The sequence below is a fragment of the Ornithodoros turicata genome, unplaced genomic scaffold (genome assembly GCF_037126465.1).
Source record: "Ornithodoros turicata isolate Travis unplaced genomic scaffold, ASM3712646v1 Chromosome104, whole genome shotgun sequence".
Taxonomy (NCBI): Eukaryota; Metazoa; Arthropoda; class Arachnida; order Ixodida; family Argasidae; genus Ornithodoros; species Ornithodoros turicata.
In genome coordinates, this window is record NW_026999293.1 from 208,210 (window position 1) to 236,116 (window position 27,907).

Below are 27,907 nucleotides of genomic sequence, written 5' to 3' on the forward strand. Positions count from 1 at the left end.
TAAAATGCCGTCAGAACTCTGAATGCCGTAAAATATGGAAACATTGTTCCAGGTTAATAAGATCCTTATTTATAGCACACATATTAAAGAACCCAAGCTTGACTTTTAGCTGCGTCCAACGTCCAAGAACCAATTCAATTAAAATAACTTAGGTGATCAACACGTTTTTGTTTTGTGGCGTGTATAAAAATTAACGCCATTTTAATGTTATCGGAAATTAAATTCTTCAAAATAAGTTATAAAGACACCAATCTTATCGTTCTCAGGCGTATTATTATATTTCATTCCTTTTTTTACCGCCATACAGAGCAATTTTATTATTCTTGGACCTATCATTATTCTTTCTTACAGTTAGCGCCACGCAAGGACATCGGCACCATTCTTTCCTCCTCCTCCTTTCCTACATGGCGGCAATCAAATACGTAAACAAACATGCTCGGCACGGCGCGGTTCTAGTAGTGGCAAAATAGCTTCCGGTGTTTACTTTTCACTTCGAGCCATTTGAAATGAGGTACTCCGTCAGTTAAGGGGCTATTGGGATCTTCGTTATTTTGAAAACACAATTTGTTCCGTGCTCTCTTAGTGCACAAGCATTGTGCAGGACAACGAAACAATTTTGAGAAGAATCGACAACAGAGAGAGGGCGCAGACAAGCTGGAGAAGAACCCAGAACAGCACCTGGAGGAGCAAGACACAGGCCACATGCTCGAGTGAGAAAAACGGGACTAATCTACGGAAAATAGTAAGTTAGATCTCGACGTATAACATTAGCCCGCATAATTCATCTTGGATGAGTAATGAAATGTTGTGTGGGTCTTGACAACTATATGCTCGCTTTTGCCAAATGGGCGCCTAACTTGATGCATAATGATGAAGCATAATGCATCGGCTGGGCATTCTTTTGTTGGTGTCACCGTTCCGCAAGTCGGCTTCCTTCATGCAGTGTCGTGGTTGTTAGATTAAGTTAGATTACGTTAGTGTTTAGCTTATTCTAGTCTGGGACACCCTGTATGTGCTCTTCCTACTTGGATGGTACTTTGTCATATACTGTGAATATATAAATTAATTAAGCGAGTCTTCATGCACACACACGCACATTGAGAATTCTATTTACATAATCATTGTTATAAAATTGCTTGCCAGCTAAGCAGATGTTGCATACTGCACAAAACTGCCCATGGCTTCCTGGTGTGTAAGTGTTGGAAAGGGGGAAAATATTAACCTCGTTCATCACACTTTACGCCTTCCAAATGTTACATCTTGAATCTGGAAAGTAGTTAAATACGTGTATCATGTTTCTTCGGAAGGAAAAAGAAGTCCTCGCAATATTTCGTCGGGAACTTCTCACCGGCACCTCTTCTGTCTGAACGTAGCTGACCCTCTGACAAACGGTGAGTCGCTGTTTTCACGAATACACTGTTCAGGGATTTCATGTTCTGTGAGCGTCCGAAAACTGTCGCTGTATTTGTTTCACTTCAGGACCCAATTTTCCCTTTCCAATTTACGTGGGATGAGGACAGCACTCCGCGTTAAAGAAGAGGCGAGAGATTCTTGTGACTTCGAGTCATCACATGCCAGGCCCTTTGGAATCACAACTCCAAGAAAATGCAGTTCTCTCTGGAGTTCCGCAATCAGCCCGTGAGAGTGAAATCGGAACCACCTGATGTTGCATGCCTGCCACAACAGGGCCAGGTACATCAACAGCACTGCAGCGAACATCCTTCAGGAGGTGATGCTTATGGTAAAATCCTCGTAAACTATGCACTCAAGTGGGGAATGTTTGATAGATAGTGTCTGACCTTTTTCGGGTTAAGTGCCCAAAGCAAATTTGGGTGGGAAAAAAATGTCCATTGTCATTGTTCCCACTGGTCCTTGAAACACTTGAATACCCTAGAATTTCAAAATGCAATTTTCAACGTTTTGGAAATCCCTGGGATTTTCCACAGTCCTTGAGAACCCTCCATTTTGCATCTTTTTCATATTCTCATGGGGCTGGTAGTGTGAATTCCACTTATGCTGAGCTATCCGTGGTTTTGAACTAAACCGTAATTTCACGATTTTTTTTCCCGCGAGTGCTCTGCGGCTTATCCACCAGTGCGGCATATCTGATGACTTTTTGTTTCTGGTACCTTCCCCATGAGCCGGTCTTAACGAAAGGGCCAACAGTGTCTCTGGAACAGCACTGTCCTGCCGATGCACAAACAGTGCGTAACAGGGATGGGTCCACATTCGAACAGACTGGTCTTCCTGGTGGATTCCCCAAAGCAGCTTTAACTAAAGTGGTGACAGCGATTCACTTCTTCTGGAAAACAACTGACCCATCAAGCCATGAAAAATGCCAAACAATTGCACAATCCGATCTTCTTAGAACTCTAGAGCTGACCTCCTTTGTTGTACACCATGACGACCCCAGAGTGTGGACCACAGTTAGGGTTGCCACCTTTCGGGGTGAAAAATACCGGATGAGGGAGAGGAGGTGGAATAGAAGGAAGGAGGAAAGGCTCATGGGAAAGGGAAAGTGGGTGAGGAACGTTCTAGCTGGCTCGACACAACGACCAACAGCCTTGCACGACCACTGCTCTTGTCCCCACCGAACACAAGACTTAATGAATAACAATGATAATAATAACAATGAATAATAATAATAATGATGAATAACTAAGAAAACGACTGGTGACTGCGGAGTTAAGGGTCTGTGCTCCAGATTTATTCAAGCTGTAGTGAAATGTTGAAGGGAAAGCCCCGTGAAAGCCATTATGAAAGGTCTTGAGCCAGAAATACCGGCAAAACGCTGCCGGTATCACCTTCCTACGGGCAGCGCGCACAAATAACCGGCCTGGTGGCAACCCTAACCACAGGGTTTATGGCCTTCTCTAAGGCCTCCTTTGTTGCACAATTCAGTCGTCTCGTAATGCCTGTGGCTTATCTGCGAGTAGTGCAGCTTATCTGCCAGAAAATTTTCAAAACGTCCCTAAAGATGCGTCCTGCGGCTTATCTGCGGTGCAGCTTATACGCGTGAAATTACGGTAGTTTCAAAACCATGGGGGTTAGCACTCTTTGCAGTAGGAATCTAGCCTAACAATTCAAACCAAATTAATTCGCACAACGTTACCACTAAGAAGAAAAACAAACTGAAAATAGATCCGTCTGTCAGCAACGAGTGGAATCCCAGAAAGGATGCAAAGGATGACATCCAATGAGACAGCAGGAGACAAGCACGCATCTCTATCGTGACTGTGCGCATTTGGAAAGGGTCCGATCGTAGTGTTCTGAATGTGCACGGCATGACGCTGCATTTTTCAATACCGATTCACTCAATGGTAGACCACTACAGTTCTCATAAATTTTCTACTGAAAACAATTATCGTCCTGTCCTTCGGACAACGACGCCAGGCCACTTCGCAACGCACATTTTTTTTCACCAATCTGACACATGATTGGAATTTGGGGCAGGGAGAAATCTGGTTCAACAGCAACCAGCCATAAAGTGATTCTCGCAAGGGGATAATTGGGGCTAATCGGGTTTAACTCTAAAAACTAGGACCCTGTTTATAGAATGCTCTTGGGGAACATGACACGGTAATAATCTATAGATGTACCGTAATTTCACTCGTATAAGCCGCACCGCAGATAAGCCGCAGGGCCCATTTTTAGGAACATTTTGAAAATTTTACCAGCAGATCAGCCGCGGGCAATAAGACTCAACTGATTTATGTGACAAAGGAGACCGTAGGGAAGGCGATAAACCCTGCGGCCCATATTCTGTGGTCGACACGGTGTACAACATAAGAGTTCTAGTGTTCTAGCAAGATCGGATTGTTCCCTTGTTGCGTGTTCTTCATGGATCGACGGGTCAGTGGCATTGCAGAAGACACGAATCACTGTTACTAATTTCGTTGAAGCTGTTTGGGGGAAGGCACCAGGAAGGTCAGTCAACTCAAATGTGGACTTGCCCTTGTTTCACATTGTTCGTGCCCCGGCAGGGTGTAGCTGTTTCGGAGACACTGTCGGCCCTTTCGTTAAGACTGGCTCGGTCACCAACACATTCTCGTAGAGTCCGGCGCAGGGAATTACTATATCCTGTACTGTCAAACTTGGGCTGCAGGACAACAGTCATGCAGATGATCGTTCCATGCACTTGTCCAAAATCATTTGAAAGTGACTGTTCAATGCATATATTACGCGCATATACGAGCAAAAATGCGTGCGGGCACGCAAACTCAATGTGGATCATCAAGAACCATTTGTGCCCTAATCAATCGAGCGAGGTATTCTGCTTTTCTCGTCTAAGGTTTTCACCGTTGGTTGCTAGGTATTCACTGAGCTTCGTGAGATAAGGTGCTAGTCTTTTTTCTTTGTCGGTCGATTATGCACCTTAATGTTGAAATGCCATTCATAATGAATCTGTATTGTAATGTACTTTGTTCTAACGTAATAACATGTACAAATAAAACGGGAAAGCTGCGCAGATATGTCAGCATTGTGCCACGATTCTTTCCGTGTCTAAGAAAAATTCCGTAAGTGGGACCTTCACCGAGCATACCCCCCCTCCCCCACTTGAAAGCTCGGCCCCCCCCCCCCCCCCAGCAGCGAACAAGATGAAGAACAATTGTTATGTGGTGAAATGTGCGTTCACCTTTGAAGTGCTCCGCCTGGAACTAAATTTTCTTTGTTTCCTTGGCAGCCTCGTGAAAAGGAGAGAAGACTGAAGCGCAGTTCAACGTACAGTAAAAACGTTGCAGTGAAACGTGTTCGCTTGCAGTGACGTTAACCACTGTCGGGAAGCTATGCAAACTTCATTCATTGTTTCTTTTAGTAAAGATAGATCGCCGTGGATGCCCAACAAATAACACCGTTATATGTAATCACCATTTTGCTGATGATGCTAGGTCAAATGATCCGAGAAGTACTTCGTATGTTCCGTCCATAAAATGTCCCTCGATAGGGACGTTCGCCTCGAGTTTGGCAGCGCGACACTGGCGCCGCCTTTCTCCCCTGGTGGCACAGGGAGGAAAAGTTTTAGGGTAGACTCGTTAGGCGAAGAACGCGATTACATGCTCTGTGCACGATCTTCCACCTGTTTCCGTGCAATACCTGAGAATGTATAGCCCGGGGAAGGGGAAAAATAAAAGCCTGGACCACGTTACTGTTATAAAACGCACTGACTGCACGAAGAAAACCGGGGCGTACCTGTATCATATCTGTTTTCCTTCTCTTTTTTTTTACATTCAAACTCAAGCTGATAGCTGTGTGATTCTGCAAGCTTATAAACTTGAGCCTTTTGGCCTTTGTATCTTCTTCGTGCCCCACACTCAGGCATTTTTCATAATGAATTTCATCCACCAGCTCGCCTGCGTCTACGCCACTCTGTCATAGACGTAAACCTGTGTCTGGGGTTGAGTAGTACTATTTGGAAAATCATGAGTGTTGTGGATTACGCATTTATTTCTTAAAATTCTTGGTTCAATATTCTACGGATACAGGTGGAACAAATTACCGGATAGCGAGTGCTTGCCAGGCATAGAAGAAGTAAGATATGTCATGACTGCATGTGAATCCCAAAAAACTTACGCAGGGTCCAGCGGGAGTCATTGCAATTGGTCCTTGTATTATGAAAGTTGCGTTGTAGTGGAGACGTATCTCTCATTAAGTTTGTTCTCATTCACAGTCAAGTGTCACAAAGTCAGTAATCTCATCCGCAAAGGCATCTAAATCCCTGTTTTGATGATTGTTCTAATCTGACTTCCATATTCCTTTCTTCCAAAACAGTCAAGGATATGTGACAAGGGGTAGCTTGGGTTGAAGAAAGCAAAGAGGGAAAAGAAAGAATGTAACGCTCATAAAAAGAGCCGACTTTTGGCTGCTGACAATCATTCGTAGCGCTCGCTCCATTCATTTCATAAATCGGTACGCCACGGGTTCTCACACCCCCTTTGTAAACTTGACTAAAACATTTGAAACCAGAGATATCCAACTCTATCCATTCAGGCTTTATTCTTCAGTCAGGTTTCGCTCAGAGCTAGTAGATCTACGGCAACTGGGAGGCATATTTTACTCGTATTTCGAGCCTGTCCGATAACATTCTGCCATGCGCCAAAAACTCACCGCTGTTTCCCTTCTTCCGACTTGAAGGGGGAACAATTCTCGGTCCGTTTTGCCTTATTCAAAAGCGCAACACACCTTGGCCATTCTGACACAGCACGTACCATGTGCATGATGAGAGAGCACGCTACTTTGGAAAACTTAGCACAATCGCCACAAGTGGCGCTGAGTGCCGTAATCAAGAGCGCCCTCTGGCCCATCCGAACAGCCCTATTGCGCTCCACTATGTCCATTTTTGCACGGGAGCATGGACCCTCCAGCTGTACATGTAGACGTCAATCATCATTGTCTTTCACGATAACACCATCGGGCATGCAGAACAGCCATGTCTGGTGCTCTAATATTACGCACGTGCCACATCTCTGCGCTCTACAGTCGTAGCCGTTCTCAAACTGGACGATGGCACACAGCTCCACGTACAGCCCAGAGCTTACTGCTTTTGTGTTCTGAGGATTGATGTGCTTACGGTAGACGTGATGCAGCAGGCCGCATATAGGCAACACCAGAGAGTGTGCTATGAGCCCAGGGAAAAGTACCCACTCCTCCCACTAGGGGATTCGCTTGTGATGCTCTCTATAGGCGCTGTACGTGGTGTATGCCCCTTCACCCTTCCGAAACCCAAATCCTTTCCCCCAACAACCCTTTCCTACGCTTCTATTCGTGCACCATTGGCTATGGTGTAGCCCAGACTTTTCGTTACTGGCAACAGTGCACACCTCTAGGTGCAATATGTAGTTAAACTAGGTTCAGAAAAAGTACGGAGGTGGTCGTCATGTGACCTGAAGCCTCGTAATGTGGCTTACTTCTCTCCTTTTTTGTTTACTTCAGGAGTGACAGCTGGGACTGTGTGACGTTAAAGAGAACCTCGAGAGGAATCTTCAAAGGAACATGCAATAGTGGAAGTCAAAACGGAGCCTTATAACGTTGCAATCTTGACTGGACAGGACCAAATGGGACGCAAGTGTGATTCAACATCAGAAGGTAAATACAAAATGGTCGGAGGACATTTAGTCAATGCCGAACTTAATAGCGTGACAAAAAGAGGGATACAACAGAAATGCACTTTAGTTTTCTGACAGACAGGTATCAGCTTTCATGCACACGTTCTGTTCAATGGAAGATTCTGAAAATTATGGAAAATAGACGTGGAGATTCTTTATCAAATTTCACTTCACCATTGAATCTCAATATAAGGAAATAGATAATGGCCAAGTTGCATTTTTTGTGCTCATACGGCTCCGCTGTAATACAGTAGAATCTCGATGATACGAATCTCACGGGGTCGCGGAAAAAATTTGTGTCATCCGAAATTCGTATCAAATGAATTAAACCAAAATAAAAGTTGGGGCAAGAAAATAGACAGTGACCGTTCATTTTCCGTTACTGTCATTGAAAGAGGTCGGTTGTAACGCTTTTATGTCTCCGTTTTTGGCCAATGCTGCCCAAATACGCGAGACGATTCAAAAGATGTAGCGACGTGCTTTTCACCCGTGAGTCGCGCGACAGTGGTCTAAAGCGAGCTTCTCCTAAAGCAAGCAGGCGTTAGGTGAAGCCGACTTGCAGAATGGTGACGCGTAACGTTGCCACAAGTTGTCCTGACATGTTCCCTCCACATGTTCTGGGGTTCTGGTAGCTGTTTTCCGCCAGAGCGATGTCACACCCCAAGCAGCACAGTGTGCTGAAAGTCGAGTGCAATAGGGGTGGACGGGTAGGTGGAAGGCCTTGAACAGAATTCTGAAACTAAAGAACATTGATAGGACACATACCGGCCACCCCTATTGCACTTGACTTTCAGTACATTGTGCTGCTTGGGACAGCTTTGCGGTTTATTGTTGCGAGGGGGGGTAAAAAGGTCAAAACAGAGATAAGGTGATAAGGTTCCGGGCCGTCCAATCCCTTTGATCTTATCTCCACCACCACCACCACCAAAAGGAAAGTCATTGCTTGCATTGCGCTACATGATGTAAGGGGGTTCATGGTGAGGATCGCCCAAGCAGCACAATGTACTGAAGGTCGAGTGTAATAGGGGAGGACGGGTAGGTGGAAGGCGTTGAGCATACTCCTGAAACTAAAGGATATTGATAAGACACTTACCGTCCACCCCTATTGCACTCGACATTCAGTACATTGTGCTGCTTGGGCGCCCTCCCTTTTCGAGAGACGCAGCAGCATGACTCGCGCGCTCTCGCATCACGGGGGAACAACCTCTGTCGCATCCTCGGCTCATTCGTGTCATCTGTAAAGGGAAGATAACGCGTTCGTATCATCCGAACTCTAATACATGGGAAGAAAAGACATTCTGGCCGGGACCGGAAAAGAATTCGTATCATCCGTGATCGTATCATCGAGATTCTACTGTAGATGTCTTCCATGTGTTTCGCCTCTCTTTCCTGGTTAAGCAGTTGTTAGGAATTCCTGTTAGTAATTAAGTATTATGTGTAAAAATCCGAGCTTCGAAAACTGCAGTCGATTCTGAAGCCATTCCAGAGGTGTTCAGCTACGTTAGCTCTTCTGGATTTCTGATGCGTTTGAAAAATCCGCATTTAAAAAAGGGATTTCATTTGGCGTGCTGAAAATAAATCTGGATTCAAAGTGATTTGATTTACTCAAATTTAAAGCCGGACCTGATTCGGATTTGATGTAAATCCGTTTTGTCTCCTCAAATCCCCCACACTGTACGGAGGTGGTTGTGACTCGAAGCCTCGCAATATGTCTTGCTTCTCCCCCTTTTTGCTTTACGTTCAGGAGTGACAGCTGGGACGTGTCCTATTAAGGAAGAACCTCGAGAGGAATCTTCAAATGAAGATCCAATCATAGAAGTGAAAACAGAGGCTTACAATGTTCCAGTCTTGGCAGAAGAGGAACAGATGGGCTGTGACCCAACATCAGAAGGTAAATACAAAATGGTCGAGGGAATTTGGTCGACTCCAAATTGAATGGCACGATATGGACAAAAGTGGCATGCAACGGAAATGCTTTTCAGTTTTCTGTTCGTTACATGTCAGCTTTCCAGCATGTATGGAAGATACTCAAACCAGGCAAATACACCTGGTGATCCTTTATACAATTCCACATTGCTGCAAGTATTGCAGACTTTGGCTGCATAAACAACTGCACATAACGATGAGCGAGAACATAAGGAACAGTAGGTGAGACCAGAGGAATCAAGTGCAAAATAATTCATGGTGCACAGTGTGTCTCCCTTCATGTGCTCCCACAATGTTTAGCCCTAACAAGTACGCTCTACATCTTCTAGTGCTACTGTATTGAAAAGTACAGTGCTGGACAAAATTTTACTAAACACGCTTCGGTGCATTCCTTTTCCAGAGTGATGCCCTAGCAGCGAATAGGACCATGCGGACTTGCAAACAGGTGACTGGGTTACCCAGGCACATGTCTGTAACTCTGTACAGTCCAATAGACCTTATGCATAATAGCATGACCCATCGATATCGACAGGAGCAACCCGCCATTTTACGTACTGCTCCTACGGATGCTATACGGAGCCCCATTCCAAGTCAAAGCTAGCTTGTTTAGCGCCTCTGTCCTCATCGTGTGCATGGTTTCGTCTGTTTCATTTCGTGTTGTCCCATCGCACTTTTGTCGTTGATGACAGCGTGTCAGACACTCGGCTCATCCTTTCTCGTGATGAGAACTGGACGAAGAACTTGTCTCCGATACCCTTAATAACCGAGGTCACAATAAGGGAGTACTATGCTGGAGGATCAAGTTCACTGCGACAGCTGAAAAAATCGCACAACTTCGCTGTTGAATCTTACGTCGATTGCGGCACTGTCATGACGAACACAGTGGATATCAGGTGAGGACGCTCGTAACGTACTTTCAAGCGCATAGTGGTATGGAGTGCATTTGCTCCCCAAACGTAAACCATAAACATTGCATAGTGCGACCGAATATTCTCGCGCGTTCTTCAACAGAGCTGAATGCGTGTAACTGGTGAGTGCAGTACAGCTTGATGAAAATAAGCCTGAGCTCGGGGTACTGTATTACCCGGTAAACCAAAATGACGACGTACGCATTTGGTTAGGTCCCTGCACCGCATTCGGGTGAGGTCGTGATACGTAGTTAATCTGCTTGTCTCCGTTAGCATAAGCTCAGGCTTATTTTCGTCCTGAACTGTAGGATTTTGTCCACTAGCTTTGTCGTACTTACTCAGGAGTACCTGGAACTTCCCAGCACTAACGCGTAATGCGGCTATAACATGAGTTCGGTACACTGGCTTACAGTGTTGGTGCTTGCAGGGAATAGGAAACAAGAAATGTGATATTGATGCTTGTGCATAACTAGAAGTATTTACTTTACAGGTCCGACAAGGTACATGTGCGTGCCATGTGCTACAGAAGCCAAAGCAAAAATGGACGACCATATGTGACCCATCTGGTACTGCAGCCAAGCACTGGAACCGTGGTAGACACCCTGTGCCAGTGCCCTGCAGGTGCTGCTGCGGCTTGCAGTCATGCCATGGCACTCCTTCGGGTAGTGTCCCTGCTAAAGATGAATGGTTTCGATGAATCTCCCCCTCAACTTGCATGTACAGAGCTTCTACAATGTTGGCGACGGCCGCTGCAATGAAAGCGACTACTGTGCAGGGGGTTGACTGGCGGCAACCTCGAGAAGGTGGGAAGGACACACGGACATATTCTCGCCTATTTGACCCACGACGGGAAGAAGAGAGTGCAGATAGTGTGCAGAGTGCCTTTAGAAGACTTGCTGGGCGTTTGGGGAGCCAAGGACAGCTCTTTGCTTTTGCCCTTCAAGAAGGATCCAAGCTGCCATTTACTGAGACAAAGTTTGGTTCAGCCCCATACGATTCACCTCCGACATATTAGCAGTCAGGAAGGCCGGCACACCGCGAAGTTTGGCGATCTATGAACATTGCACTGGAAAACTGCAACGGATGAACCAGCAGTGCCCACCCGTACGGGCCTGTTTGGTGACAGCATCATTCCATTCCAGCTGCCGCCACTTCTTGACAAGTACCAGGTACCAAGAGTACCAAGGTAGCGTGGCTGCTCGATTGTTTTTCTGCGTGTATGAAATTAATGAGACCATGTGTATATTTCATGCATAGACTGTGAAATTTTCGGGTTTTATTTTTTCAAAATTTGGGGGGTAAAATTCAGAAATGATGTCGAAAATTCGTGCAAATTCGTGCGGAAAAATTACCATCGGACTGAATTTGGGGATAAATCGGGCTCTATTGTCGAATAAACGTTCGTCGTACAGCCTATCCAGAGTATGAGACGTCGAGATCTACTGTGCATTTTGTGAAAAATTAGTATGTCATTGCCGGGAGGTGCCTAGCTTAGGTGCAGTATTGCGGGTAGAAACCTGTTTTAACCCTAAACCGGTGAACCTCGATTCGGGGTGCAAATTCGGGGAAAAACCGGGTTTAACCCCAAAGCTTCAGGGTCTACTCATGCACACACGACAAGGTCATCTTTGCCTGACACTGTCAAACCTTTTATTTTTGCGTGTCCTCGATTTTCGCGATTCGAAAATTTCGCGAAATTAAAGGGCGTGCAAACATTTTCATTTGTATATGATACTACGTGAAAAACCCTTGACAAATTGCTATGCAGCATGATTTGTACTTGACCTCTATTGTTTGTCTCCGACTTTAAGGGCATTATTCTCACAAGTGAGGCGGCCATGGCTCTGGAGAGAAACACCCGGCTAGGTTTTACGTCGTACTGAGTGGACTGAAAAGGGTCTTAGTAATTTGATTGTCCAGAGTGATTTGTCAAAGGTACGAGCTATAGCATATGGCAGCAAACACGAAGATGTTGCTGCACAGGCCTACACTGATGCGATGACGTGCCTTGATCATTCTGTCCTCGGCTGGGAGCCTTCCTGGACAGATTTATAGTATATGACCCCACAGAGTCTTACACCAAACAGAGTGCTCGAGATAAGATGTCCCTATTCACTGAAAGATAGCGAGCCGCAGTTCGCCAAAGACAACATACCGTACATGGCTATTGATGAGGAAGGTCACCCAAAACTGCAGTAAGTGTTCAGAAACGGATGCATCTACATTGTTTTAATGTCAGTGTCATTGCCTACATAGTTCTACTTATACAGGGTGTTTCACCTAAAGTGGTATGAAATTATTTTTAAAGAGTGCGATAAAAGAAAATTAGCAGCACTTTTATGCTATTTGAGTTACAGACTGGTCGTACATCAAAAGTACTACCTGCTTGTGTTGTGAAAATTTCTATGACCTTAAGTGAAACACGCTGCATATTGTCTGTCAGTCAGTCACGCACCACTAGTCCCTTATCTCAAGTGCAATGATTTTATCGGGAAATGTGCAATGACACATCGTAAGCTGTGATATGATAATGGTCAACTGTGATATTATACATGATGCAATATTTTTATGTTATACTCTATACAGATCTTTTCCTATACAAACACGATGTACTGTTTATGACACTGTCATCTGTTAGCTTGCTCCCATGGTTTGACAGCAGTCTTCACATTCCATAGACAGTGGCGCTCAGAATGTAGTAGGAAACAAGCTCAGTGACGCCCAGTGTGTCAAAATGTGTTTTGTAATGCAGTGAAACTTTTGAAATGCAACTTCCATATACTGACGAGGCAAAAGAAAATAAAAACATTTCTGCAATGGATTTCTCATTATCATACATTTGCACAGTGCACTAGTTCCTGTCTTCAACTAAGGGGCTTTGAAAGTTAGTTAAGATAACGGCAACTGTCCACATTTGGTTTGATACTGGCCCAAGGCTCATGGGTACAGGTCTGTCAAAAATGTGAAATGTCTTCACGTGCTGGGTCCTGCGCTCAACATGAATTCGTAAGGAGGCAATCTGTTTTGTTTGTTGTACTTGTACTGCAGAGAACTCTTTGTTTCGGAGGAATGGTGGAATGTTCAGCCTCACGTTTTTTTGCTCCACAAGATCAGCAATGGTGAAACCCTTATCTGCCATGACAGAGTCTCCTTCTTCAAAGGACAGGCCAAGAAATTCGCTTCTTATGACGCATTCCCTGTTAGACGTGCATCTAGCAAATAGTTCTGATACAAGGGTCATTAGCCCATTTAGAGCTATGCCAATGAGCCCCTTAAGGGTGTTCGCACTCTTGTAGGTTGAATATGTGCTAGATTGAAGGGCTAACGAGCTTGCAGCTTCACAGCGGATTTCTGTTGCGTCCAGAATAACTCTCGTATCTGGATACTGTTCCTCGAAGACTCCAGGCATAGTGCTATCAACTACAGTGCGAGGCTGCCACAGTGGCAGCTTCGCTAACTTCACATACATGAAGTTAAGCAAGGATATGCAAATATGGAACACTGTCTACTGAGAGACACCAAAGCGGTCTGCAATGTCTTGTTCGAACAACCTCAAGCGCAGCCTGACCAGAACAAGGAATAACACACTTCTTGTTGAAAGCTTTCGCATCCTGCCACACGCTGCCTGAGGTGGAGTCCATCCTTGCTTCTTCTGCCTCGCAATATTCCAGCCATTCTCCCCTGGGTCGAGGTAGTCATGAAGGGCATCAAATGTTTCTAGGTTCGGCAAGCCAATATAAAACTGCATCCTTTCATCAGATGTACATAGAGAATCCACATCCATGGCTCTGATGCAGCTGCTGTGTTCTTTTTCAACCTCCATAAGTTGACGCTCAACCTCCTGCTTCTCTTGAAGTACCTGCTTAACTTGTTTATTTACTTGGAACAGTTGGCACTGCAAAGTTTGTATTTCGATGTCCTTCTCTGCCAGCTGCCTCGTTAGAGCGTCTAGAGAGTCTTCGTTAGAGCAGTTTTCACTTTGGTGTTCCAGCGTCTTCATGGCCTCTGGTCCTCTGCGGGGTAGTGATATACGGCAGCACACGTGTGTGGAAGCATCATCGAGATCTGGTGCACTGTTGCCGCTGACTTGTGCCGCAACTGCTTGTTGGGCAGGCATGGCTTGGGCGGTAAGGCACGGCACGGCACTTTCTTTGAGGCGACAATATCCATTTGCAACGCTCGAAAGAAAGTCTGATGGCAAGAAGTGCTTGGAGCCAGACGAATTGTTGATTTCTTAACTTGAAATGGCACATCTGCGTAGCATAGTTTCATTGCCTCGAGTCACACATTTCTACGGTCTTCGTCGTTTGGGCACCGATAGTACGAGACCTATGAAGCAACAGACGTACGATGTCATATTTACCGCAACACTCCCCTCGCGTTTGAAACCTACCTACCTTCCCGGTCGCATGTCGGTAACCTCGTTGCCTGCAGCCAGCGACGCAACACTGCGAAGGCATTTCAGCAGGAGGGACTCCACGTAGAGCACTACACGGGCCTAATTTTCAAGCCCGGTCCAGGCCCCGCTGCTACGGCCCGCACCTGGCCCGACGTCTTCTATAGATTTCCAGCCCGGCCCGAGCCCGACTCCGCCGGCCCGGGCCCAGCCCGTACCCGACTGTTTCCATGCTCAGGCCCGGTCCAAGCCCGCCTCTGCTCTATGTGTTCTCGAGGCTCGGAGGCGTATTTAGATTTAGTAAAGAGCACAAATGGTACTGTGGTACTGTGATGTTACACTTAAGGTTTGCCTGCGCAGTGTGGTGACATGTTGCACATGCCGCAGGGTAGGAATGCGGATAATTTGGACCACCTGGGTTTCTTTTGACGTGCGCTATGCTCTGGTCTCTGCTCTCGCCTCCCTTCAAATCCGCGTATTGAGAGAGCACAGCAGGAAAAGGACCCATTTAATTGGTGGAGAGTGAGGATGTACGCTCTGTGTTTTACAAGCTGTGTTCCTCTGTCGGCAAGCCGCTGTGGGCTTGGTGCTTGCCAGAGTTGTGCCCGTTACTCGAAAAAAGTAATTGATTACCGTTACCAATTACTCGACTCCAAATGTAGTGTAGTGACGAGTAGAAAAGTAACGCGTTACTCCGCATTCACGCAAATTATACCCTTCCTTGTGTGCCTAAAAAAAAAAAAAAAAAATAATAATAATAAAAGGAAGGAGGGAGGTTCAACAGTGGAATAGCTGAAATAACAGGAAAAACAAAAAACGTGTAGGACGAGTAGATCTGTACGTCTGCTGTATTTATCGCCCAGGACGGCGTTGACCCGATTGTGGAAGAGCATTGCGTGGAACTTCCTCATGACTCACTAAACTTCCAACTAGGGTTGCCACCAGGCCAGTATTATACCGGCACGGTCGGTTATTTGCTCGCTCTGCCGGCTGCCGGTAGGAAGGTGATACCGGCAGCCTTTTGCCGGTATTTTTGGCTCATGGCCTTTCATAGGGGCATTTACGGGGTTTTTTCTTCAACATTCCAAGACAGCTCGAATAAATCTGGAGCACAGACCCAACTCCGCAGTCACCAGTCGTTTTCTTAGTTATTCATTATTATCATTGTTATTCACTAAGTCTTGTGTTCGGAGGGTACAAGAGCAGTGGTTGTGTCGAGCCAGCGAGAACTTAGGCTGCATACAGCCATCATGAGATCTACGGCTGCAAAGAAGGGTTTGTCTGCTCGATGAGTTTTTCGAAGTAAGTGGCAGTCCAATCCGGTTGCTCCAATACGATCCAGTGAAGCATTCATCCTTGTTTATAGCAATTTCTAGCATAAATGATCCAGCCACACACAGGAACATATGTTTCCTCGTAGTATCTTGAGCAAGCACGCTCGCCCTTTCTCTCTCTCTCTCTGTGTGTGCTCGTCCAACCCTCACCCACTTCCCCTTTCCTGCGAGCCGTTCATCCTTTCCCTCTATTCCACCTCCTCTCCCTCAACCGGTATTTTTTACTACGAAAGGTGGCAACCCTACCCAACGCTTCAGGTACCACCACACTGGTGTAGGAAGAGGTTACGGAGAGAGACCCTAAAATTCCAGAACGTTATTACAATGACCTCCGCTTGCTGTAGTAGAACGGCCCAACAAAGGCTGACGGCACGAGGGGCCTGACTTGGGGAAGAACATCTGAAATATAAGTTAATCTCTGCTGGAAAAGTAATCAATTACTGAGTAAGCGATTACTCAGAAAAGTAATTGATTACTGGAAAAATTACTCTGACAGCAAAGTAACTGATTACTCAAAAAAGTAATTGATTACAAGTAACGCAATTACTAGTAACGCGTTGCACACAAGTCTGGTGCTTGCTTGCTTGGGAAGGCAGCGCGCAGTGGCGATATGTATGTACCTTGCGGATCCAGAGAGACTCATTTCCGCTCTATTGCGCATGCACTGGTGTTATTCCCCCTTCTCGAACACTCACGCGAACGAAATATGTCAGAACACCTAACCTAACTGACCCTCGCACTTGCTCAGCGCGCCCGCCACACCAAACACCCCAAATGTGTGTGAGTGGACGTGTTAAATCCAGACCCATTACGCGAAATAAGCATGATCACATATAATAAAGTGATAGTTCTCAGAGGAGAATACCATGACACACCATACCCAATGAAAAAAAAAGGCGACATTAAAATTCAGCTGTCCAACCTCGCCAAATATGTTGGCGTACATGCCCGACCATGGTCGGCGTTGTCAAGCCCGTACCCGGCCCGCATAAAAAACGCAAAGCCCGGCCCGCGGGCCGGGCACGGGCTTTCCGGTAAGCCCGGGCCCATGCAGTGCTCTAACTCCACGTATAAACAGTCCGGTTCTCCGGACCGTACGTATAATGGCGGATAGAAGGAGCTCCGCATCAGGTGGCGCTTTCATTTTGCATAGGGTCTATTGGTTACTGGCATGGAGGAAAGAATGTGACAGAGTGGGTTTCAAAGTCTAGCACTGTATGAGCGAATGACTATGTGTGTCAAGGTCTGTTTATGAAAAAAAAAACATAAAATGGTCACTTCGTATTTCGTTTGTGTTTCTACCATACAAGTGGGATATCTGTCCTGCAGAGTTCTTCCAGAGCACAGACCTGCAGCATCACAAGAGGACCGGCACACGCCAGAAGCCATACAAGTATGATGTCTGCCCTGCAGAGTTCTGCCGGGTCTCCGATCTACGGGATCAGAAGCGGAGGCACACGGGCGAGAAGCCACACAAGTGTGATGTCTGCTTTGCAGAGTTCCGCTGGATCTCGGATCTACGGGAACACAAGCGGAGACACACGGGCGAGAAGCCACACAAGTGTGATGTCTGCCCTGCCGAGTTCTGCCGGATCTCACATCTACGGGATCACAAGCGGAGGCACACAGGCGAGAAGCCACACAAGTGTGATGTCTGCCCTGCAGAGTTCTGCCGGATCTCGGATCTACGGGAACACAAGCGGAGACACACGGGCGAGAAGCCACACAAGTGTGGTGTCTGCCCTGCCGAGTTCTACCGGCTCTGGAATCTACGGGAACACAAGCGGACACACACGGGCGAGAAGCCATACAAGTGCGACCTCTGTCCTGCAGAGTTCAGCTGGAGCCGGGGCCTACTGCATCACAAGCGGACACATATGAGTGAGAAGCCATACAAGTGTGATGTCTGCCCTGCGGAGTTCATGCACAGTACGCGTCTAAGGGTTCATAAGCGGACACACACGGGTGAGAAGCCATACAAGTGCGATGTCTGTGCTGCAGCATTCAGCCGGAATGACTGCCTACAGCAGCACAAGCAGACACACACGTGTGAGAAGCCGTACAAGTGCGATGTCTGCCTTGCAGAGTTCAGCCAGGCCAGGTACCTTAAGCATCACAAGCGGACACACATTGGTGAGCAGCCATAGAAGCGCGACCTCATCCGGCAAAAATCGGCCACAGCGTCGAGTGACAAGCCGTACAAAAGCATTCTATATTCCGCAAACTTCAGGCAAATCACAAATCTGCCCGTTTTCCTGGGGGATCTTATGGGCATGAAGCCATACAGTTGCAACCTGTGTCCTGCAGAGTTCAACCTCTGTACACACACACAAGTGTCGAGACCGTGTACACAAGAAAGAGGACATCCAAGGATCAATTCTGTTGTCCTGAGTGCAGAGGCCTGAAGAAGCACGTGGTCATGTGTAGAGGGGGTAGGCTGTACAAACGCAGTTTGTGTCCCACATCATGTTATTTCTGTCCGATGTTGTGAAACTCACTCGCATGAACGGACTGAGGTTGAAAAAGAGTTGGACTGGTGTTGGATTGGGTGGTGATGCATGTGAAGTGTCAGGAAACCCAGCGTCAGGGGAACAATATCTATGGAGGGATCACAGTGAGGCAATCCTGTGTGCCAACAGAGATTAAAAGCAGTCGTGATGTTTGGTGTGTCAGGTAGCATTAGTGTTATAGGGAATGTGCAACAAACTGGTGGCGCCATGATGTGACCTCCAGAGAAACTACCTTGCGTGATAGCCGCTGAGTCTCCAGCTTTGTTTGCGTGTGAGCGTCTTTTCCTTACCACACTGGAACTGTTGCATCGCTAAGTGTGCAAGCACCTGAAAGAACCCACGATTAGGGAAGAGATGTTTCGTTTCTCGTGATATCTAAGCTTCCAATCGGGGCTCGGAACTGTATTTTCTGGTGTTCTGGTTCAAGGTTATTGGTTTGGTTTGGGTTCAGTGCAACCAAATACGTACTGGTTTGAACCGATATTAATCGGTTCGAACCGGCTTACCTGTGCTGTTCTAGTCAGTGTAATCGTTCCTGGTTGGCTATCACCGTTGGAGACACGATCCTGATTGGCCGACTCTTAGTACTAGTTAACGTCACGTCGACAAATATGCAGGCTTTCTCTGTGTAGATTGCGTTGGCCACATTGATTTGTTACATAGCACGAAGCGTCCTAAAAACAGGTCCCAGCTTACGTCTAAGTTTTGGGTGCATGACCTCGTTTTTGAAACAACCTGAGCAAGTTCCCAATACCAAATTTTCTTGTTTCCCGTTCCACCTGACTCACTCAACTAGCTCCTCTGATGGCCAAAAGTGGCGACGAAAGTTTTAAATCTGGTACTGCAACTATTTCTTTATTAAATGCGTTAGAATTGGGAGTGTCAAAATGGGAAAAGCTGTATGTATGTATGTGTGTCTGTCTGTGTGTGAGTTGGTGAAGCCGCACTGAGAAAGTGGAATAAGTGGATATGCAAAGGGAATACAAGGGGGTAAATATAAATAGAGGCAAATTATTTGCAAATTGACGTAGTCAAAAGTAATTAAGAGTAACAGGTCAGGGTGATCGAAGGTGATTAGAGGAAACTAAAACCAAAAGTTTTCTGTAAAGGTATATAATGTAAGATATATATAATTAAGGGATAAGATTAAATGAAACTGAAGAATACTGTAGGTGACCCTAGGTTTTAACAGAGCTAATGAAGGGCGATTAAAGGTAATTAAAGGGAATTGAGATTAATTATGGAAGTAAACTTAAATGTAATTAAGAGAATTCAAGATTACCTCGTTTAAGCTGCCGCTATCAAAATTAATTAAAGGAGAATTGAAAGTAACTGAGGGGAATTGAAGGTTAATTAAGTGGACTTGCATATAGTAATTGAAAGTGCCAAATCAGAAATGAAGCAATGACTAGAGGTGGGAAACCGAAAGTGGATGCCCGGAAGTTAAGTATGGCCAAGAAAAAGCCTGTTAATTTTGCTAACGTATTTCTCTCGCATTAACCGCTAAATTGCCAGTGAATATATTTATTATTTATAAATACTGTTGGCCTTGACGGGCCATAACTGGAGAGATGCAATCCTCGCATATTCACTACGGTAAACTTTAAGTACAATAGCTACGTGTGAAACGCAAAGTAAAGAGAAGACCTGCAGTTCCTGCATACGCCAAGAACACTCACCTGTGCAATGTAGAAGAGAAGAAACAGCAAGGGAAGACCAAGAAACAAACATAAAACATGAATCTCATGGATGCAGTGTTACATACAGCCTTCTAATTCCCTAATAAAGACTGGTAAATTGTGTACGCGTTATAGCCTTTGCAATCTTCTAGAGTGCAAACAAAATATACTAAAAAATACTTTCGTCGAATTTCAGTTGCAAGCCTAGACAACCTAACGTTTCTTTTTACAGAATCAGGAAGCCCATGGCGAACTTAGTCTAATACACGGGAAGGCGCAGTCTCTAATGCTATGGGGAGTGCACAAAATCGGCCGCAAATCGGCCCCTGCCCACATGATAGGACGAGCGTTTAAAAATACAAGGAAAGGGGAGCTGCTGCTTTGGTTGCTTTTGTTAACACTGATCAGATTATTATTGCGATTTCCTTCCTTGCCTTTTCCTTTCCCTTTCCTTTTGTTTTTTGCAGTGTTCTGTCTATCCGTAACAAAAACGTTCTGTTGGCTAGGCAAATTTCAAGTTATTGCAATTGAAATTCGACAATAGTATTTTTCAGGGTGTCTACCAACCTGGAAAACAGGGAATTGTCAGGGAATTTGGCCAAAAAGCAGCTGAAGTCGGGGAAAACCGCAGAGTAGTGCCGTGATGATGCGCGGCGAATCGCGATCGAGCGCCGTCTGGTGGTTGAGAGGCGATACCGCAGCAAGGTGACCGTGACTGGCAGATCGCCAGTACGACAACCTCAGAGGCAGAAAACTAGAAAAGCCTCACTAATACTTAGTAAATGGTCCGTTTTATGATGGATCTGTATCAAAACGTTGGAGCAGGCACCAAGTTTCCTTTTGTTTTTCTCATGGAATTTGCTTGAAATAGTCAGGGAAAACCTGGAAGGGACAGGGTATTTGAACACTGCAGTTTGGTATATATCCTGATTTTTTTATGATGGCAAGCTTAACTACCGCACGAGAGTCGTTGACCGCCTATTTTTCCATTCTTCCGTTTTCTCATCAACCCCAATTGAAATGATTCGTGAATCACCCGGTATAAATCTCAAGGCACGGTTTTGAATAGACCCAATTTTTTCCCACATGGATCATCATATATGAGTCCCAGACATCACCCACGTACACGAGACTTGGCCTCGCAATTGATCCATGAGTCTTATGCTGAACAGGGGTTTTGTTCATACCCCTCCTTAACATACCCAATTTCCTCATCGCTGAAGAGCATATTTTATGCACTGGGTTCAGAACAGGTACCGAGGAGGCCGTCACATGACTAGAATCCATGCAGTGTTGCTTACTTCTCTCCTTTTTTGTTTTCAGGAGCAACAGTTGGTATGTGTGACATTAAAGAAGAACCTCGAGAGGAATCTTCACAGGAAGATCCAAACATAGAAGTGAAAACAGAGGCTTACAATGTTGTGCCTTTGGGAGGACAGGAACCAATGAGACATAGATGCGACACAACATCAGAAGGTAAACCGAAAATGCTTGAGGGGATTTGGACAAATTGAATGACAGGATATGGACAAAAAGTGGCATGCCACGGAAATGCTTTTCAGTTTTTTGTTCGTTATGTATCAGTTTTCCAGCATGTGTTCTCTAGTATGGAAGATTCTCAAACTAGGCAAAATAGACCTGGAGATCCTTTATACAATTTCATATTACTGCAACTGTTGCAGACTTTGGCCGCATAAACAACTGCACATAACGATATTTGTCAGTGAGAAGATAAGGAACAGTAGATGCAACCAGAGGAATCAAGTGCAAAATAATCCATGGTGCACAGTGTGTCTCCCTTCATGTGCTCCCACAATGTTTAGCCCTAACAAACACACTCCACATCTTCTGGTGCTACTGTATTGAAAAGTACAGCGCTAGACAAAATTTTACTAAACACACTTCGGTGCATTCCTTCTCCAGAGTGATGCCCTAAAACTGGGTTCAGAAAGGCTATGGAGGTGGCCGTCACAAGACTTGAAGCCTAGTAATATGGCTTATTCTCTCCTGTTTTTTTTTGCTTTAGCAGCAACACTTGGGATGTGTCACATTAAAGAGGAACATCAAGAGAACTCTTCGAATGAACATCAAATTGTACAAGTGAAGACAGAGCCTTACAATGTTGCACTCTTGGCAGAGAAGGACCAGATGGGACACAGCTGTCTGTCAGCATCAGAGGGTAAGTACAAAGTGCTCAAGGGTACCTATACCCAGGCAGTCATATGGGTGTTCTTCAATGACCATTGAAACCATTGGTAATTGAACTCAAGTTAAGTAATTTTCGTTTCCGTTATCCGTTTCTGATACCAGCTTTTAATTTCGTTTCCGTTACTGTTCCTCGTAATGGAACGGCTGTTGCAGAGCTGCGGGAGGACGGTCTCTGTCAGCTCTCTGTCAGCTTTCTGTCAGCTCTATGTCAGCTCTATGCCAGCTCTATGCCAGCTCTATGCCAGCTCTATGCCACTGTTTTCCCCCAGTGCTGCTTCGGTGTGCCACGCGTACACACTGCACAAGTAATTTTATGCTGTTCAGATGCGCACATCGTGCAAGGTTTCTAAAGAAGTGCAAGAACATGTCTTCAGTCGGTCTTCTGTCATTCTGAGTCCAGCAACCCAAGATGGGCGTAAAGTTTATCCAGTGTCGCATTCACTGGCAGTTGCTCTCAGTAGCAAACAATACTGCCGTAGCCACGGCGAAACGCAGAAAGTAAAAGTAAATAAATATAAAACTCATATGCTGTCATCCAAGTGCTATGGTAGAGTAGAGTGCAGTGCGTGGAGCCTGTTGTGTAAGTCTTATGTCTTGATTCATGTAGGTAGGTAATGTCATGAATGATGCACCCTCGACATCCATTATGGCGCTTTGGTTCCATGCTGTCGTGCAATATTTAGGGCATTACACGGAATGAAGCAATAATAATAAAATGAAAAGTCACTGAAGTGTCGTCGCACAACAGTATTAGTCATTACCTAAATTCAATACCGGACGATAATTTTCCTTTCCGTTTCTGTTTGCGGTAATGGTGGACAGTCGTACGCGTTTCCATTTTCGTTATCGTTACTATCTCCAATTTCGGCAATACATATACTGTTTCTGTTTCCGCTACCATTACCGTTACCTGTCCCTGCTAAAAATTACACAACACTGAGTACAGATGCCAGTGGCTTGTGAAAACAAGGAGCATGGCTTAAATACCGTATTTGCTCGAATGTAAGTCGACCGCCTTTTTCCAAAATCGACGATCGAAAGTAGGGGGGTCGACTTATAATCGTGATCTGCGCAACCACGTTGCTCTGCGGCCGACGCGCTGGTCGCGCGCGTTCGCTTCCTCACATGGGGGAGAGAGAGGGGAGGGGGTAAAGGGATTTGAACGTGTGACAAACGACAGCAATAAAAGCAGTCAAAACGAAAGTCCCTTCTTCCTTACTCTCCCATGGTTAAAGTGCGTCGTTTCTACGGGGCGTCATTGAAGCAACGTGCGATACTCTTTCCCGAATACATCCCCCTTTTCCCCCATTTCCCTGAATACATCTTTTACGTTTTCGTTACCACAGAAGTTTATTTCATTTTCATGAATCTCTAAAGGGGGGGTGTCTACTAACATTCAGGTAAATACGGTAATTTAGTAAATGCATCTTCCGATAAACGGAAGATATTTTCCAGGTTCTTCAAGGTGCCATTTAAAGGGATTCCACCTTTTTTTTTTCTTCAGACACTGCAGCGATTTTCGCAAGTTCTTCATCAATAGGGAACGGATTTTCGGGCACTAACAGGTGGCGCTCTTTGCTGGATATATCATTCTAGGCCAACCAACCTTCAGAACCGTATTGTTTCATCTTCCGTTTGGGGAGGAATGTTGATACATAAAACGGTGCGCACCCCCTTTCTTAGCTTATCCGGAGACAGAGCAATATCATCCGCGATGATGATTGACATACTGCGTGCTATGAGGTCAAGAGCGCCCTCTGTTGGGATTGAAGAAAGGAAGGAAACAAAAGGCTCTCACTGTCCCGTATCGAGCTCTAGGCCTTCTGCCTGAAAGTACGACACTTTGCCTCACAGCAAATACCTGGAGGAGAGGATTGGGCAGTCGCTTTAAACCTAGGACCTCAATAGTGTGCAAGGGAGATCATTTGCTGAGTCGAACATGAACAGCCTGAGGGCAAAGGCGGTGCCATCAAAGGTGCGCCTGTGCTGGTATGCCCACCTAATCTCCAATTTCCGAAATTACAGGAGCAAGAGGAAGCACTGGTTTGCTCCACATTAACGACCAGCCCAGAGGCACTTGTGATCAAGCATCTTCTGGTTGCACTTCTTCAGAGGCACAGTTCAATATCAGCACAATAACCGTTGAAGCGCAGTTCGACAACACTTCACCAGTCACTATGGACAGTCCTCCCATGGAGCAACCTCGAGACCAGAGCAAGCCATGTGCACTTGCGTGCACGTCGAAAGACAGCCAGAGACGTCACATGCTTGCACAGTGTCACAATAAGTCTGAAAAGTGTCCAGCTACTCCATCGAGGGATCAGATGGGAGAGGAGGGTTTTAGGTACGACATCTGTCCCTCTGTATTCTTGCCGTCTGGCAGTGACACGAGTCACGTGTCAAAGCGTACTGACGAGGAGTCATGCAAGTCCGACCACTGTCCTGCACAGTTCCACCAGAGGAGGAGTCTGCGGTGTCACATGCAAACGCACATGAACCAGCAGTTGTACAAGAATGATACCTGCCCTGCGAAGTTCAGCCGTATTGTGCACCGGCGGCTTCGCAAGCGAGCACACACTCGAGAAAAACTATACAAGTGTGATGCCTGCCCGGCAGAGTTCAGCCGGACCTGGCACCTACAGCGTCACAAGCGGACACACAGGGGTGAGAAACCGAATAAGTGCGATCTCTGTCCCGCTGAGTTCAGCCAGAGCAAGAGCCTGTTGGATCACAAACTGACGCACATGGGCGAGAAAACACAGAAGTCCAATGTTTGCCCTGCGGAGTTCGGTCGGAGAAGGAGCTTTCAGAAGCACAAGTGGACACACACGAGCAAGAAGCCATATAAGTGCGATGCCTGCCCAGCGAAGTTCAGCCATAACGAACATCTCCAGCGTCACAAGCGGACACACACCGGCGAGAAACCATACAAGTGCGATGCCTGCCCAGCAGCGTTCAGTGAGAGAGGGAACCTACAGCAGCACAAGCGGACCCACACGGGCGAGAAGCCATACAAGTGCGATGTCTGCCAAGCGAAGTTCAGCCAGAGCGGGCACCTACAGCGTCACAAGCAGACACACAAAGGCGAGAAACCATATAAGTGCGATCTCTGTCCTGCTGGGTTCAGCAAGAGCAAGAGCCTGTCAGATCACAAACTGACGCACACGGGCGAGAAGCCATACAAGTGCGATGCCTGCCCAGCGAAGTTCAGCCGTAACGAACACCTCCAGCGTCACAAGCAGACACACACCGGCGAGAAACCATACAAGTGTGATGCCTGCCAAGCGGAGTTCAGTGAGAGAGTGAACCTACAGCACCACAAGCAGACACACACGGGCGAGAAGCCATACAAGTGCGATGTCTGCCCAGCGAAGTTCAGCCAGAGCGGGCACCTACAGCGTCACAAGCGGACACACAGGAGCGAGAAGCCGTACAAGTGCGATCTCTGTCCTGCTGGGTTCAGCCAGAGCAAGAGCCTGTCGTATCACAAACTGACGCACACAGGCAAGAAAACATACAAGTGCAGTGTTTGTTCTGCAGAGTTCGGTCATAGAGGGAACTTACAGCAGCACAAACTGACACACACGGGCGAGAAGCCATACAAGTGCGATGTCTGCCCAGCGAAGTTCAGCCAGAGCGGGCACCTACAGCGTCACAAGCAGACACACAGGAGCGAGAAGCCGTACAAGTGCGATCTCTGTCCTGCTGGGTTCAGCCAGAGCAAGAGCCTGTCGTATCACAAACTGACGCACACAGGCAAGAAAACATCCAAGTGCAGTGTTTCTTCTGCGGAGTTCGGTCAGAGAGGGAACTTACAGCAGCACAAGCTGACACACACGGGCGAGAAGCCATACAAGTGCGATGCCTGCCCAGCGAAGTTCAGCCATAACGAGCATCTCCAGCGTCACAAGCGGACACACACCGGCGAGAAACCATACAAGTGCGATGCCTGCCCAGCGGCGTTCAGTGAGAGAGGGAACCTGCAGCAGCACAAGCGGACACACACGGGCGAGAAGCCATACAAGTGTGATGTCTGCCCAGCGAAATTCAGCCAGAGCGGGCACCTCCAGCGTCACAAGCGGACACACAGGGGCGAGAAATCGTACAAGTGCGATCTCTGTCCTGCTGGGTTCAGCCAGAGCAAGAGCCTGTCGTATCACAAACTGACACACACAGGCAAGAAAACATCCAAGTGCAATCTTTGCCCTGCAGAATTCGGGCAGAGAGGGAACTTACAGCAGCACAAGCTGACACACACCGGCGAGAAACCATACAAGTGCGATGCCTGCCCAGCAAAGTTCAGCCAGAGCGGGCACCTACAGCGTCACAAGCGGACACACAGGGGCGAGAAACCGTGCAAGTGCGATCTCTGTCCTGCTGAGTTCAACCAGAGCAAGAGCCTGTCGGATCACAAACTGACGCACACGGGCGAGAAAACATACAAGTGCAATCTTTGCCCTGCGGAATTCGGGCAGAGAGGGAACTTACAGCAGCACAAGCGGACACATACGGGCGAGAAGACATACCAGTGCGATGCATGCCCGGCGGAGTTCAGCCAGAACGGACAGCTCCAGCGTCACAAGCGAACACACACCGGCGAGAAACCATACAGGTGTGGTGCTTGCCCAGCGGAGTACAGTGAGAGAAGGAGCCTGCAGCAGCACAAGCGGACACACATGGGTGTGAAGCCATACAAGTGCGATGCCCGCCGTGCTGACCTCTGCCTGAGGAGGAACCTACGGCAGCGTAAGCGGACACACACGGGCGAGATGCTATACATGTGTGATGTCTGCCCTGGTAATTTCAGCCTGAGCAGGAACCTACGGCAGCACAAGCAGGCAAACACGGGCGAGAAGCCATAAAAGTACGATGTCTGTCCTGCGTAGTTCAGTCAGAGCAGACACCTACAGAGTCACAAGACAGACAGACTCGAAGCCATACAGGAGCATTCCCTGTTCTGCAAACTTGAGGTAGTGCCAAACCTGCAGCGTTACAACTGCATGCAGGTACATGGGTGTGATGCCCTACAAATGCTACTTCTGTTATGCAGGGATCAGTCACAGGACCAGCAGGCACCAGTCAGCGAACCAAATAGCTGCTGGCTGAGCACGAGCTAGTTCAGCCAGAGCAGGAACCTGTGGCTTCACATGTCTCCACAAGGCACTTGAGATTTGAAACTGTGCAAGTACAGATGCCATGTACACGTGAAAGAATCCGTCCAATTAAGTGTCACTTCTGTGCTGTTGTATGTCCTTCATGAACACATGATGATGCGCAGGGAGAAAAGGCTATGCAGAAGCTGTCTATATCGTATCCCATTTTATTTCTGCTTTTTTTCTGGTGGAATGTTTCAAAACTTGCTCGCATGAACAAACTGAGGTTCAAAAATAGTTGGATTGGAGCTGGATTTGGTGGTGATGCATTGAAGTGTCACGAAACCCAGTGCCTGGGAGACAAACAGACATGAAAAAGACATCCTCTCACAGGCTCTGAACTGCAGAGGACGGTTCATTTCCATGAGCAACATGCTCTTACATTGCTCCCTTCCCTCTTTTTCTTCCTCTCATGATGAATGGGTATCTTCTTTATCGTTGACTACTGAAGCGCGGAAGGAACATGGACACGAGAGGTAAGGGAAACACAAGCGCTTGTGCTTGTCTTACATCTCTTGTTCATACTCCTTTGGCACTTCGTTAATCAAACCAGGGATAGTCATCAAACTAGCCCAGCTATCTACCATTGTGCTTCTCTTGAGGCTTCCATTGTTTTATGCCGTACGTCTCGTCTGTTTGTGAAGTGAACAAAGAAATCGACGTAAAGAAATAAAAAAAAAGATTTCCAAC

At 46.6% G+C, this 27,907-nt stretch overlaps 1 protein-coding gene across 6 annotated transcripts; it reads left to right on the forward strand.

The window, feature by feature from the left end:
- The first annotated feature begins 269 nt into the window (after window positions 1-269).
- LOC135371348 (zinc finger protein 271-like) lies at window positions 270-27,907 on the forward strand. Of its 6 annotated transcripts, XR_010415563.1 has the most exons (9): window positions 270-511; window positions 584-742; window positions 1,308-1,391; window positions 1,480-1,741; window positions 8,848-8,994; window positions 21,180-21,332; window positions 21,883-22,035; window positions 24,090-27,034; window positions 27,115-27,907. XR_010415563.1 is itself a non-coding variant. In XM_064605412.1 (8 exons), the coding sequence occupies exons 4-8, from the start codon at window positions 1,606-1,608 to the stop codon at window positions 26,924-26,926; spliced, it is 3,426 nt and encodes a 1,141-aa protein (XP_064461482.1). In that variant the 5' UTR covers window positions 270-511; window positions 584-742; window positions 1,308-1,391; window positions 1,480-1,605; the 3' UTR covers window positions 26,927-27,907. The 6 variants fall into 6 exon arrangements, 5 of the variants coding, with proteins under 5 accessions (XP_064461482.1, XP_064461484.1, XP_064461483.1 ...); XM_064605412.1 differs by having other exon boundaries at window positions 24,090-27,907; XM_064605414.1 differs by having other exon boundaries at window positions 21,886-22,035; window positions 24,090-27,907.

Bases quoted from the DNA above. Each gene is read 5' to 3' on its own strand.
- LOC135371348 (XM_064605413.1), top strand. From the start codon at position 1,606: ATGCAGTTCTCTCTGGAGTTCCGCAATCAGCCCGTGAGAGTGAAATCG. The intron at 1,742-8,847 runs GTAAAATCCTCG...CTTTACGTTCAG, and splicing joins TTCAGGAGGTGATGCTTATG to GAGTGACAGCTGGGACGTGT. The intron at 8,995-21,179 runs GTAAATACAAAA...TTTTGTTTTCAG, and splicing joins CTGTGACCCAACATCAGAAG to GAGCAACAGTTGGTATGTGT.